This window comes from Nesoenas mayeri, assembly GCF_963082525.1.
Source record: "Nesoenas mayeri genome assembly, chromosome: 1".
In the NCBI taxonomy this organism is placed as follows: Eukaryota; Metazoa; Chordata; class Aves; order Columbiformes; family Columbidae; genus Nesoenas; species Nesoenas mayeri.
Window position 1 is genome coordinate 115,759,940 of NC_137541.1, and position 14,910 is coordinate 115,774,849.

A 14,910-nucleotide genomic window follows, 5' to 3' on the forward strand; every position below is an offset into this window, starting at 1 on the left:
CCTTGCTCAGTGCACAAAACAGGCTGGGCTCATTAAAAAAGCAATCATTCTGCATATTTGTTGTTCAGTGATCCATACCTTGTCTCCTGTATACTCTTCTAATCCTATTCTGAAGGCAGAAGAGCCCATAAGTAAATAAATATTTTGATCATACTCTTTGCTGCAGTATCCAGGTAATCTCACATTCATTTTCATTTATTTTACAAAAGCTGTTATTTGGTGCTGTTTTTGTGATTCACGATACAGAGTAAAGAATAAACTAGTATTAATTTGAAGTGCTTATAACTTGCCCAGCTGCTGAGTTTGAGAGTACTCTATGCATTTGGCATGCTTTTCATATTCAAAGTATAGTTTCCCCCTGACAACAGTGGGAGCAGTAGCTCCTCTTCAGTTATGCAAATAGCCTCACAGACAAGGAGTAGACTATTACTGCCATCTATGAAAAACTGGGTTTAAGTGATTTGCCCATTGTGATACACTATCATGTGGCAGATGCAGGGATACAGCTTTACTCTCTTAAATAGTGTTCAATTGTTGTACACACACTTTCATTTTACTACCTGTCATTCCCCAACTCCTTCACCACTTCTCCTAGATATAGCCACATTTTGGATACAGAAAGGTTGCTTGGGCAGATTTTCAAAGTGTTTTTGTAGGTGGCTGAAATTTCTAAATGCATAGCAGAGTAGCTCTGCTTAGATAGCTGTACAGTCAGTAATCTCTAGCACGTTCAGCACATAAATACAATCTTACCATATGGATGTGACTGCACTGCTGTGTTACAGAAAAACACATACAATATTCCCTGCTACTGATGGATTTCCTGTGAACATACACACATTGCTTTCTGAGGAATCCAGGAGAGAAATAAGACAATCTTACTTACGGGATATTCTCAACAATGAAATGGAGGTCTTAACCTCCTCAACTATGTGACAATTCACCCTCAAAGCCTGGTTTTCTCTGCCTCAACTTGCAGAGAGTCTCATCAAGACCTCTGAGCCTAACAGGGTACAAAGACCCCAATAATACTCACAAATTGATTGCTCATGGCCTATTGCTGTAATACTACCCATACACTAAACAGCATGTACCCAGCTGCCTACTTCTATAGATAAGAACAGCTGAAGTGAGACAGCAGGGTTGGGGCAGCAAGTTCCTGTTACTGTCACTGTTCTCAACAACAAACTTCCAGGGAAGTGGGCAGGGGGTTTCCAGACACACTTCATGTTGGCCCCACTCCTTCATCAGCTCAATGGGCCAAACAAAGGCCTTGAAGGCAGCTTCCCCCATATAAATATCCAAACCACAAATGATACGGAGGCACCCAGCTCACTGATTTAGCTTTTTGTTGCCTTTCAGGGGTGGAGTGCTGAGGCAGGTGACAGGCATAAACACACAAATTTATTATTATTTCAAACACCATTGAAGAGAGAAACAAAATAAACCCCAGAACTACTACTGTTCCTCCTGATGAAAGAAGCGCTCTCATTGAGAGACTAGGTCTCCCTTAATATGGATGCTTGGCCTCTCCTCTGTGCCTCCTCAGGCACACCAGGTGTGCAGCTAGACAAGCACAGGAGAAGAACGGGTAACACACAACGCCAGAGACCAGACCGGCTCTCACGCCCAAGGCTTCACAGCCACACAATCAGCCCGACGCAGGTGAGAAGAGGGTACATCAGGCGCCCTTGCTCTCTGAATGGTGCATTTAAATGTCAATCAGAGCTCCCTCCACCCGCGCCTCCCTCGCGGTTGTACTGATAGGAGGTGGGAGGGGCGACACCCCGATCCCTCGCAATTCGATTGGTCAAATCAGCCGGCGGGGCTCCGCCTCCTCACCGTTTTCCTCTCAATTTACGGTGAGGGAAGGAAAGCCGTGCAGAGATCTCTCGCGATCTGATTGGCCAAGTGGAAACACCACTCAAGTTAAGACTCCGCCTCCCCGGCGGGACAGCGTCTCAGCTGATCGGTCAACCCCGTGACAGGGTGGGCGTCACTGGCGAATGGTCAGTTCCGTCAGTCACTCCCGGAGAATCCCGCCCAGCCACCCCGAATCTCGCCTACAGATTGGCTGCGACGCTAGTCCGTCAGCTTTCCCTAGAGGGTGAAGCGCTCGGCGTTTTCTGTCCGCCGGTGCGGCCTGGTGTCTTCTGGCAGCGCGGCAGCCGGCACCGCGGCGGCCATGGAGCGGCGCGGCGGGGTTCCATGGGCCCTGGAGGTGGCGATACTGGTGACATCGGCTTTTCTCGCCGGTGAGCCAGTGGGGTCGAGCCAGTGTGCGGTAGCGCTGGCCCCGGCCAGCGGCCACCAGGGGCGGGGAGGGCTGCGGAGCCTCTACGGGGGTTGGGACGTTGCGGGGGAAGGGGCGGCCGCGCGCCTCAGCGGCACCCGCCGCAACGGTCGGGAAAAGGGCGCGCGAGGGACTGGGGAGGGGGAAGGGAGGCCGCGAGCTTTGTGGGGCGGGGGGGTGGCCCGAGGAACGCGCGGCCCTGCGCCGCCTGGTGCACCCCAGGAGGGGAAGCCCCGCCTGGCCCGGGCCCCGCACATAACCCGTGGCTTCTCCCATCTGTGGGCGGCGGTCGGGGTGTGTGTGTGCCTACTGGCTTCAGGACTGAGAGCTGTGGGCAGAGGGCCGCCACCCCTCGAGCAGCTGCTGTCCCCTCGCTACAGCTCCCTGCCCCCTTTCTCCCCTCCTTCCCCCCAGCTCCGCTAGGGACTTTGCTGGGCCACTTCCCTCTCCCTTCCCAGCAAAGGACCCCGCGGAGCGGTTTAGGGGTACGCATTTTGTTACCTCGTACGGATTTTCATGTTTCGCCAAGCTGCTTTTGTGGTCATTAGAGGTGGTCGTTCGTTGTGAGTCGGGTATATGATGCGTGCTTAAGGCTTCCAGGCCCTGTAAATGGTTTTCACGCAGTACAACTTAGTTCTTCAGTCCAGGTTCACAAACGCTTTTGAGAGCTGAAGTTCACCTGAAGTGCAGCTTCTCTAAGGTAGAAGTTTAAGTTTTCTGTAGGTGGGTGAATAACAGTATGCGGAATGAATTGCACCTTGGAATTTACTGTCTAACTTCACTGCATATGTTGCCCACTGGGGTGTCATGGTCAAGCAATTACAGCAGGTCTGAGGAAAAGGCTTATGTTCCCAAGTTTAAATTCACTTTTGCTCATTGAGACCTTGAACAAGTCTAACAAGGCAAATTACGTTAAAAAGGGTAATGCTCTAATTTTATCTACCTAAGCAACCCTGTCCCAAGTAAGCCAACGTATCCTAATAACTTATGTGACTATCGTATAGCCTTGTGGAAAATTAAAGCAACATGTGAAATCCTGCACACAGAGCAAAAATGTTTGTGGCAAATTTGTAAATTCCTTCCTAAGCAAATTGGTCTGGAAACATTTCTGTTCTTCCAAATATGGGTTGATACACTGTTAAAATCAATAGCAGGTCATCCAATGAACACATATCAATTTAAAACAAAAAATGTTTTCATCCGCTCCATATACATCTGTTGGTTTGGCTTTCTTCCTTTCTTTTGCCACCCTTGCCCGACTTGCATTACAGTACTTTGTTCCTTTAGTATGTTTATCGTAACATAGCTCAGATTTACTGTCAACATTTGTATGCATGATCATGATCAAGGCTTTAAAACAGCATCTTCAAGGTCAGATGGGTTAAATTAATGTTAAGAAAGACTGTGACTGCACACATCAGTTTACTATTGCACTATTTTTGTAAATAGCCTTTAAATTTGCAGATGCTCTGGAAAACTTTTATGTAGCTGCTTGAATTGGTAGCTAATTTTCAGTGATCATATGAGTAAATACTTCTTTTTTTTAAAAAAAGGTTATCTTATTCACGTAATTTTGGAGTATGTAGTCATATTGATTATATAATAGGAACTCAAAGTCAGATGGCCTACAAATATTAATTGTTCTCTTACTTGATTTTTCTCAAGTCTTGCGTCAGATGAGTTTTTTGGTAGAAACATACACAGATTGCTCTTGGGACGATATGTCTGAATTTTTGCATTGGGCATGTTACTGTTTATATATACTAAATACATTTTAAAATTTATTTAGATAAATGTTTGTGTATGCAGTATTGCAGTTATGCTTAAGTGACTTTAAAATAGGAAGCTAGACTGAAATAAGACCATCTCTTATTTCATGGAACCCTCTTCGACTTTATTACATGATAAATTTCTATCATCATACAACAGATTAGAAATAATGCTTTTAGCCAACTTTGCTATTCAGGGTAATGGGGAAAAGAGTGAAGGAGGGATCACAAATAAATGAAAACCCACCATGAGAAGCACTGCAGATTGTGGCTTCATACAATCACTTTAGGTCCAGTACCTCATATGAGGAAGAAGAATGTCTTGTGATGTCATGTGGCTGAGAAGGCAGAGCAGGGACACTGGAGCTGTTCTGCAGAAGCCAGATTGTTCCTGGCAGTGTTCTGTTTAAGCCAGCACTGACTCTGCTCATCCTCCTGGCTCTGGGTTTGGTGGCTCTGGCTGTTGCCTGCATGAAAAGAGATGTTATGCCAAGCAGTGCTGGAAGCAAATAGAGTCCTGTTGTTGCATAGCTGCTTGTGAACTAGCAGGATTTTGTAGTCTACCTGGCTCTACTGAGAGCTAACTCTACCACGTCTGAGCTGTAACGCTGCTCACAGCCTGCCATTGAGTTCTCAGAAATGTACTGTGCTGTTGTTTGAATAATTGTCCTACTTTTTTAATGTGGATTTGTCAATCCTTAGTCATCACTGTATAGAAGCTTTATTTTGTATTCCAGAGCATTAAAATGATCGGTTCTTATTACTCATCTTACATAAATTGATAGGTATGAGAACAAGGAATAAGGAATCTTATTAAGCTCTAATATGTTCTCTTTTTTTGTGATGTAAAAGATTGTGAAAACTGACAGCTTTTTTTGGTTTTAGGTGTATGTGGTGATGAATTTAGCATCTTACGATCACCTCAATCGGTTGTTTTTCGAAATGGAAGTTGGCCCATTCCTGGTGAGCGGATCCCAGATGTAGCTGCATTAGCCATGGGTTTTTCTGTTGAAGAGGTATGTTTCAGGTCTTGATTTTGGAATGCCTCTGAAACTACAGACCTACTCACTTAACATGCAAATCTTCCTGTCATGGTCCTGGCATATATAAAATATCATCATGTTTGTCTTGAGGAATGTATGACCTGTCAATGTGGTTTCCAAGCATAGAGCTATCAGTCATATGAGCAGCAAAAGGCTGTGCTAGCCGGCTGATTTGAGTCACCAGTTACAGAAGGAAGCAAGCCCATGGAGTCTTTACTGTGGTGTTCTTCAGTTCCTCTGAGACCCAACTACACGCTGTATCCCCCATCCCCAGTCACATACTGAGAATCTGCGGAAGCAACTGTTACTTGCGTACAAGCTCTCCATAGCGCTCGGCTCTTGGGTACTCTAAAGATTGTGAGAAACGGCTTGGCTAGGCAGGTGTGTTTTGTCAGGTCAGCAAGCTTGTCTGCTGGGCATAGTTAATAAGAACAAATAAACCAAACAGTTAGGAAGTAATACAAAGACTCAAAACCCTAATTTGTGGTAGTGTTTCACAAATTAGCTTTTTGAACACACTTTTGCTCATGTTTAAAGTGAGGCACATGAATAGGAGCCCTTGAATTGATTCAGTCTTGCCTACTGGAGGCTGTTTCCCATTTCTTCCATACTGCAGCTATGCAAGAGGTCTGATAAGGCTGGTTTTAATGCAGGTCTGTTTAGCCTGTGTTTTGGAATTTATCAGAAAATATCTTGCTGTCAATTAATTACTTTTTTGTCACTGAGCTAGTAACATATATTATACATCAGATGCTATTGTGTGCATTGCATGTAAAGACACCCAGAAAAACAGTGAGGTTTGGCCCATTTTGAACACTTGACTATTGGCATATTGGTTATCTGGAGGTGTAACACGGTTATCATGTAAAAAAGTGGTTTAGTGTTTTGTGAAATGGTTGTGGGTTTTTTGTTTTGTTTTGTTTTTTAATTTCATTTCAGCCTTCACTTCTTATATATAGACTATGACATTTCCAATTTAATTATGGGAAACAGCTCCTGATATATCCAATGTATATAATGCTTTCTCAGTGTAGACTTTACTTTGAAGGTACTGGCAGCTAACAGTTCAAACTAACAATTTCTTCATGGTTAACTTGCAACAGCATTATTCAAGATGAAAGCATTCTAGTGTTAACTTAGTTTCCCATGAAATTGCCAATAGGCTGTCCTGCACAGAGATATTAACATGATAGTAAGTTGTTTTGCTGTAATGGTGGAACAGGGCTCCTCTCTTTCTCCCTGTGAAATACAAATTTTTTTACCATTTTGTAATAGGATCTTTCCTGGCCTGGGCTTGCTGTGGGTGATCTGTTTCACAGACCACGAGCTACTGTGCTGGTAACAGTGAAAGGTGTAGACCAGCTGATGTTGCCTGCGAAAGGGATTTCTTATCCTATTGAGAATGTGAGTATCCACGTTAGGAACTGTTGCATGATTTCTGTGACTCTTGTGATATAATGAGAATTATGTGACTCTCTGCTGTAGTCCTTGACTTGTTTCTTACTTCACTTGAAGTTCACATACTCCCCTAGAGTGATGAGTCAGACTGTATAGATGAATAGTCTAGTCAGATTCCTGTACAATGTGAAAGGCCTTTAAGATCACCCAGGGCCTCCTCCTGTTCCGAGTTCAGTAACTTGTTTGACCAAAGCATATTTTCCTCAAAAGGCATCCAGTTTTCATGTTTGTGCTAAGAGGCAGTGAATCCACTGCTTCTCATGTTAACTTATTGATTCATACTCAGAATTATTAACATTTTTAGCTTCTGCTGAGTGTATGTGAAGTATAGCCCTCTGAGACACAATTTGATTATACTATATCAAAAAGAAAACAAACACTACATTTACTTGTCACTGTCTGTTTTTGCTGAGATTCTTCTGAAAATTGTCATATTATCATAGGATCGTTTAGGTTAGGAGGGACATCTTGAAATCATCTAGTCCAATCCCCTGATCAAGCAGGATCAACTAAAGCAGGCTAGCAGGCTGTCCAGAACTGCATCCAGTTGGGTTTTGAATATGTCTACAGATGGAAACTCCACAGCCTCTCTGGGCAACCTGTTTTCTTGTGTTCGCATAGAATTTCCTGTTTTTAAGTTTATGCCCATTGCCTCTTCTCCTGTAAGATTACTTTGTCCACACACATCTTAACAGGAATACAGTAACTTATAAAATATTGATAACTGTACGGTGTCTACTCACTCCCCTTTATAAATACATTGTCTGCTTTTTTTCCATTTTGCTGCAGTATTGGATGAGTTCTTCATGTTGAGCTGTTGCTTGTCCAGCCCACAAACTGGTTTCAAATAAGTTGGTTTTTTTTAGGTTATTCCTAGTTAGTTAATTCTGCCTATCTTGGAAAACTTTGTTTTGCACCAGTTTACCAGGCATTTCAGCGCTGTGTAACTGCTGTGCTCCTGTTAAGAATTATTACTGCTAATTTTATTATTTTGGTCAAACTGTGGAATCATCAGTGACAATGTTAAACAGTGTTTTGTTTAATATTCTTACCCTGTTGCACACCCCAAGATGAGGTGATGGTTTACTTGTTAAATTACTTTTATAGCTATCAGGCAGTCTTTTAATCTATTTTGAGATATCAGCATTTAATCAGAATATTATGTGGCTTTACATTGAACTCAGGTCAAATTCTGCTTAGCATGGATCTGCTTTCACATCAGCTTTCAAATACAGCTCACTACTTCAGGCACAGTTACATTTTGACATTGCTGAAATGCTATCTGGACCAAAGCTTATTTAGGGTTGTCTGCACCTAGCCGTGTAGGTATTGCTAACTTGCAGAAACCTTAAATATACTTGAAGAAGTCTTCAGTTGTATTTGCACTTGTAACTTTTATAAAGTTCTGATGTGTACATAGTGCATATTTTCTCTATTTCCCATTTATAGGAACTAATATTCCTGAGCTTTAATTGTTTAACTTCTGCCGTGGCTTCAAATAAGCTGCCCCAAATGTATGCTGGCAAAGTAGTGGTTCTCCACTATTCAAGAATAGTCATTAAATGATCATGAGTCCATGTTCGGGACTGCTGGGTACAAGTTATCCTAGCTTACAGACTTACTGAAATTTATTAGAAAAAATATTTTATGCTGTTTATCTAGTAGTTGGAAATGTGCCATTCTGTTTCTTTTTAGATGAAAGCCAGAAGGAAGTATTTAGAAAAACTAACAGTTTTATTAGCTTGCCAGTAATGGCACTATACCATGCTAGGATTGCTTTTATTCTTTGTGATTTTTTTTTTTTTTTTTTAATATGGCTCTTTTCTTTGGTGTTTCAGCAGTTGGTCTTTCTACTGCTATATTTTCATTCATCAGTTTGCTATGGTTCATAATTTTCCTTTTGCACTAAGATGGAGTTCCCCTTTAGTATTGCTTCTATATTTGTTGGTCTTGCTTTACTGATAAACAAGGCTAAACTCCTAGCTTAAGTAAGCCTCTTAATTACACAGTCATGGCCCCTTGGATTTCTTAAACATGTATTGTGTCTGCCATATATACAGATAAATTGTCTGTTCATAGATAGTTGGTGTTTTGTTTTGCATGGTGGCTCCTATTACTTTGGAAATATTCATACTCTTTGCTCAAAAAGAAGTTGTCCTATTTTTCCAGACTTCTGTACTTAAGTAAATTATCTCCTTTTATATTGTTAGGGTCTGTTTTACCCACAAATCTAACTAGACTTTGTCTTACAGGCTGTTCCTATCAGTCTTGACAGTGTTGCGAATGCTATTCATACTTTGTTCTCTGAGGAAACTCCTGTGGTCTTGCAGCTGGCTCCCAGTGAGGAAGTGAGTATCGCTTCACTTCTCGTTCCAGATGTTCTAAATAGTAAACCTCTCTCCACTTGTGCAGTTGGAGCAAAACCAATTGATTAAATGAAATATTTTGCATTGGAGAGAGCTTGCAAGTATAATTGATTATTAATGTGTGACTGGAAAAACTAAAAACTAACCTCTGTTATTAAACAATGGCTGTTCCTGCAGAGAGTGTACATGGTGGGCAAGGCAAACTCCGTATTTGAAGACCTTTCTGTCACATTGCGCCAATTACGAAACCGCTTATTCCAGGACAACTCCATTCTCAGCTCCCTTCCTCTCAACTCACTCAGCAGAAACAATGAGGTAAAAACCTTAAATCAGTGGGAACTTTTACCATTTTTTTTTTTTTCTATTATTCTTAGTTAGATTGTGCTTTTCCTTTTTTTTTTTTTTTTCCCCTTCCTTCTTTTTTCCTCCCCTTCCTTTGCCTTGGAGAGCCCTCTATTTTTTTTTTCTGACTGTATTCTAAGAACTAAGTTTCAAGATTTTTTTGTAAGTAACTTTATTGAAAGAGTAATTTCCTTCTAGCATGTTCTGATGCTGTAGCAGACATAACTTGTTATAAAATACTGAGCCTTGCAACAAAATGAGACTTCCTTAACTTTGGTTTTGTTAAAGGAAATACCTGTCTCTTTCTTTCTGCCTCTTCCCCCAGGTTGACTTGCTTTTTCTGTCAGAACTACAAGTCCTACATGATATTGCAAGCCTGGTAAGACTTTTAAAAATGCTTTTCCCATCTTACGTCACAAACTTCAGGGATCTCATTTAAAGGTAGAGAAGCCGTACCCAGGATACTTGGCAACCAGTGACATGAATTCAAGTGTGTCATCAGTTGGTTGCATCAGTTTAAATAATGCAATCTCAAGCTATTTGTACCAGCCCTGCCACGGGCGGGAGAAAACGAGAAACTTTATCGTCTGTAGTTTCTTTTGTATTGAGTTTGGTGAGAACAAGGGGAATTCTGAGCTGCTATTTCTCCATACCGAAAGACACATGAAGTGCTCAATGAAGGATTTGTTGGAGCTTTCCTTGTTTTCTTACCTGAGAAGTATAATGGTAGTTAAGAACATGTTCTTTGCCATGTCCACAGTTTTGCTTCAAAATCAAACATCATAACATTTTATCTGGAAAGACTGGGGTGATCTTTGTAATATGAATAGTGGTGGTGATAGAAATGTTTCAAGGGAGGGATGAACTTTCCATTCTGACCTTTTTAAGCAAAAACTTTCTTATGATCTTTTTACTAAGAAGCTACTATCTTGTTGCTGGCGTTTGGGGTATGTGTTGGGATTTTTGTCCTTTAAGCTGCAGTGTTAAGCAGCCCTCAGCTACTTAAAGTGAAAGAAAAAGTCATGAAGAACTCTGAAGTTCACATTAGGTGAAGGCCAGTGGAGAGAAATGGGGCCCTTGAGAAAATGGAGTAGAACAACTTGGTTTTGTCTTGCAGACTAGCAATGCTGTAGTTAAAGTAGATTGGAAGGCAGGAACAGATTACGTTTTTTGCTTTCAGAGACTGCTCTCTTGTGCAGGCAAATGTAAGTGCTGCAGCTTCATACTTGTAGAAGTGCAAGAATATCACTACTCTCCTTTGAGATAATTTGAATTCCATTGACTGGATTTCATGACAATGGGATGATACTTCTTAAGTAAGCTACTTTTGTACTTGAGCAACAGCAAGGCAGAAGATGTAACTTACTCAATTTTGCAAGGGCCATCTTCAGTGGAGGGAGTAGTAGTTAGTATCCAAGTGTTGCAGTTAGGTATATCTTTTTTTCTCCAAGTTTTATTTTATGGCAATTACTGAACAAGGATTCTGATGTATAAGTATAATGTTTCTTTTTAGCAGAGCTCTATATTACATGTATATAATGTCCTGTTAGGAATAGAAGCTACCTGATCATCTGTGTTCTTCTGTAGAATAAGAAACAACTGTGGACATCTTGTAGTTACCTGGGAAGAAATTCCACTTCCTAATCAATATGGAATATGACTGCGGAAAGTGAGGCTGAATTAGTCCCAGCAAACTTATTTTGTGAAATGTGTTTTTAAAATAACCTGTGTATGAATTGATTTCTTTCTCCCCTCCATGGTGTGTCAAAGCTGTCTCGACACAAGCACTTAGCCAAAGATCATTCTCCAGACCTGTATGCCCTGGAACTGGCAGGTTTGGAAGAGGTTGGAAAACGATATGGGGAAGACTCTCAGCAGTTCAAGGATGCTTCTCAAATTCTTGTAGACTCTTTGCAAAAGGTATGCTTTCTACCTAATGAACAAAACACACAGGAAATATTTTTTTGTGTTAACTACAAGGGAGTTAATTGATTGATTGTCCTCTGCTTTGAATTGTCACTTCATTAGCGATGGCGTGACTGGTCCTTGGTTTTGTTTTTTGGTCTTTAAGATGCAACGGCTTAGTTAGAAAATTGAATGTTGCAATTTGTTACTCTGTGGGAAGTGTTGACTTGGTTCTACAATGTGTTAGATATTTTGCATAAAGGAGAAGGAATATATTGAAGCCATGTATCAACATGACTTGATATGTTAGTTTTTCCTAAATAAATATCTTGCATTTAAACCACTGGATGTCTCACAAAAACAGGCTCTCAGAAATGTGGAAATATCTATCCCAGGGTACAGTGGTTAGTTTCCCTTTGCCGACAAAGCTGTATAAATCTAAATTTCCAAGCCTCTGAAGACAACTGCTGTTCATCTATCACTGTTCTCAATAAAGTAATTCTTTAGTGGGTCTTATGTAATCATTAGATAAAATCTTTATTAAGACCAGTCACTTTTGAGAGTTTCAGAAGCATGATGGAAAAATGTAAAAAGCATGAATTTGCTAAGCCAAATAACTTTTTTCTGTAAACATTACTTTCTGGCCTATTTGCATTTAAGTAAATATATTTAAATAATAGACATATTAGTCTTTGGACCAGATCAAAATATTCAGGTTCATAATTTCCCAGTGGATTCTTGAGAACCTAAATATTTTATTGAAGCTGACAGGCATACAATTGGGAAACCATATGGTGATGGGCCTTTTGTAAAAGGAATGGAAGAATGAGTTTCAGCCCAGAAAGCTGTCATAAGCTACTGTCTGCTGAACAGTGGTCAGGGGGTTTTAAGGAGATGTTGTAAACCGGGTGTAAATTGGCACTTTCTTAGTGGAATTCTAAAACAGTACAACTTTTTACAACTTCCTGTAAGGTTCTTATTTCTGAACTTAACATCTTACGGTTTAGTACATTTTGCTGACAAAACTCTCCCTAATTCCCTGCTACAGTGTAGTTTAAAAATCAAATTATTTTTGCTTTTCCAGTTTGCAGATGAAATGTTTAATCTGTACAGCGGGAATGCAGTAGTAGAAGTGGTGGCTGTAAAGGCCTTTAATTCTCCCCTCATGAGGAAGACTCGCTCCATTCTCCAGTCTTCAGAGGTAGTATATTTTTCTATATATAATTTATTAAAAGTGATTCAAACTGTATCACTTCTTCACTTGAGCGTAACTCTTCTTTTAAGGACTAGAATACTGACTGTGATTTAGGCATGGGTGCGAAGAGGTCATCTTATCTGTCTTGATCTTCACTTAATCATGTAATAATTTGGTTTGAAGAGAGAGCCTCCAACCTCCTGCTCAAAGCAGGATTAATTTAGGAGTTAAGTCAGGCTGCTCAGGTCCTTGTCCAGCCAAGTTCTGGAAAAATCCATGGCTTTTAAGTCCCAGAGCCTCTCTGGACAGCTTGTTACAAAGTCTTAACTGCTTTCACTGTGAAAACATTTTCTCTTACATCTTGTTAGAAATATGCATTTCTACCATTTTCTCCCCAGTACAGTAGTGCGTGCAAGTCCTGCCTCATGAGTGGGGAAAAAAATTGTTTTCCTTGACTTGCTGCCTGCGCTTCAGATGCAGCCCAGGATGCAGTTGCCCTTGGTCACTGCAGGGACACGCTGCTGACTCCTGTTCACCTTGTCCACCAGGACCTCCAGGTCCCTCTCTGCAGAGCTGCTGCCCAGCTGGTCAGTCCCCAGCCTGTGCTGTCAGGTGGGGTTATTCTGTCCCAGGTGCAGGGCTTTGCAGTTGTCCTCATTGAGTTCCTTTGGATTCCATTAATGTCAGTCACATAATTGCTTTTGCATTTTGTGCCCTAGCATCAGAATTGTCTAGGAAAAAATGCATGTCCTAGTCAGATTGCTTGGGTTTTCAATGTAGTCAGAATGTATTTTGTATGCAAGCTAACTTTAAAGTAATACACTTACTTTCTTTATTACAGGGTGAAACAGATAATCCATATAACCTTGCTTATCAATATAATTACAACTACTCTGTGATCTTCAACATTATTCTGTGGATGATGATAGGTCTTGCTTTAGCTGTGATAGTTATCTCCTACAACCTCTGGAACATGGATCCTGGGTATGACAGCATTATTTATAGGATGACAAATCAGAAGATAAGAATGGATTGAACTGCCCTGTATATCAGCGCAAGGAAATGATGAAGAGTAAGATCTCCTTTAAACTGTGTGGAAAACAAATATTCTGACATGGTTAATTGTGGAATTTTTTTAAAGGGTGTATTTATTTCTAAGTATTTTTTCCCTCTCAAGCCTATTTTAAATGTTAGTAGTAGCACCAGATAGGATTTAGACATTGAAATCTGCTAGTTTAAAAAAAAAAAATCTCCAAACTAATTGTTATTAAACCAACATCATTCCATTTTTTTAATTATGTAACACGAGTTTTTGAAATGCCCTGTACTGCCTGTGACCGTGTGCAAAACAGAGAAATTGAAATTATGGTAGCAATGTGGTGTTTGAAACTTTTACACTGGAAGGTTAGAAGTTACAGCTAAATTGTTTTGTTGTATATTATGAACCAGTTGTAAATGTTTGATGTAAATATTTATAATGGCTGTATGTTAGTTTCAGAGAGGATAGTAATTATTCTTTAGTATACTAAATATAGAAATATTTCTACAAGACTATGATTCTAGTGGCACAGACAGTGTTTTGATGCATGTTGATGGCTCCGATGTGAGCAGTAGACAGAAGGAATCTTTACCTGGAACTTTAATGATTTGGAGGTGAAAACACTACTGTGGCTGGTCTATCTGATGGAGAGTCTATAAATACTGAAGTAGCACCAGTCCCATCATGGTCTAGCATCATGTACAGTTGAAAGTTCCCGTTATGATGCTTCGTATTCCTTCCATTTGTGTTGTTGTTGTTATAAAAAAAAACCAACCTAAATCAATTCTTTTTGATGATAAGAGTGGACCAACACTTGATTTAAATATACCTGGATTATAGTCCTGCTTCAACCATTCAATAAAACAAAGAACAGTTGTTCTGGAATGCATTTATTCTTTGTGGCTTCATAGGTGTGCCTACTTCTGTAACAGTTTAGTTTTAACTGTGTTTCAAAAGCAAATGTCAGAAGATCACCTTGCATGGTTTAACTTTCCTAAACTAAACACTGAGTGTTGTTAAAAGACACTGTTCATCTCTGTCTTGAATCTTTTTTAGAACTACCCACTTTGTAGAAACTGTCATTTGCCCGTGTGGTAAAATGAATGGAACATACTTTTTCATCTTCTTGTCCTCTAATGTACTTAATTTTCCCTGTTGTTAGGAGAGATCTGTTCCACTTCCAGAAAAGATCTGCTCAGTGAATTAGTTTGTCTTGTTTACTGGGAATGTCAGATTTGGAGGGGTTAAACTTGTTCATGTCTTGGACATCCTGGACAACACTTCGTGTTGAATTGAGTAACATGCTGCAGCTTTGCCCAGGTCTAGGAAATCCAGTTTAATATATTTTACAATCATTGGAAATTACTTTCGATGGCACTTGGTTTTAATCACCCAGATTAAGATAAATAGATAGAAAGGAAGAGTTGCACTGCCAATTTTTCTGGACAATTTTGACCAGACAGGAATGTGTAGTCTAATTACTGAACATTTGTAGTGTCT

General features: G+C 40.4%; 1 protein-coding gene across 1 annotated transcript; it reads left to right on the forward strand.

Moving 5' to 3' along the window:
* The first annotated feature begins 1,977 nt into the window (after positions 1 to 1,977).
* Positions 1,978 to 14,299, forward strand: ATP6AP2 (ATPase H+ transporting accessory protein 2). The gene is made up of 9 exons (XM_080357449.1): positions 1,978 to 2,255; positions 4,948 to 5,078; positions 6,381 to 6,509; positions 8,816 to 8,911; positions 9,107 to 9,244; positions 9,597 to 9,650; positions 11,042 to 11,191; positions 12,261 to 12,377; positions 13,213 to 14,299. Exons 1-9 carry the CDS (start codon positions 2,186 to 2,188, stop codon positions 13,405 to 13,407), a joined length of 1,080 nt encoding a protein of 359 aa, XP_080213575.1. The 5' UTR covers positions 1,978 to 2,185; the 3' UTR covers positions 13,408 to 14,299.
* The last annotated feature ends 611 nt before the right edge of the window (positions 14,300 to 14,910 follow it).

Bases quoted from the DNA above. Each gene is read 5' to 3' on its own strand.
- ATP6AP2 (XM_080357449.1), top strand. From the start codon at position 2,186: ATGGAGCGGCGCGGCGGGGTTCCATGGGCCCTGGAGGTGGCGATACTG. The intron at 9,245-9,596 runs GTAAAAACCTTA...CTCTTCCCCCAG, and splicing joins CACTCAGCAGAAACAATGAG to GTTGACTTGCTTTTTCTGTC. The intron at 9,651-11,041 runs GTAAGACTTTTA...GGTGTGTCAAAG, and splicing joins TACATGATATTGCAAGCCTG to CTGTCTCGACACAAGCACTT.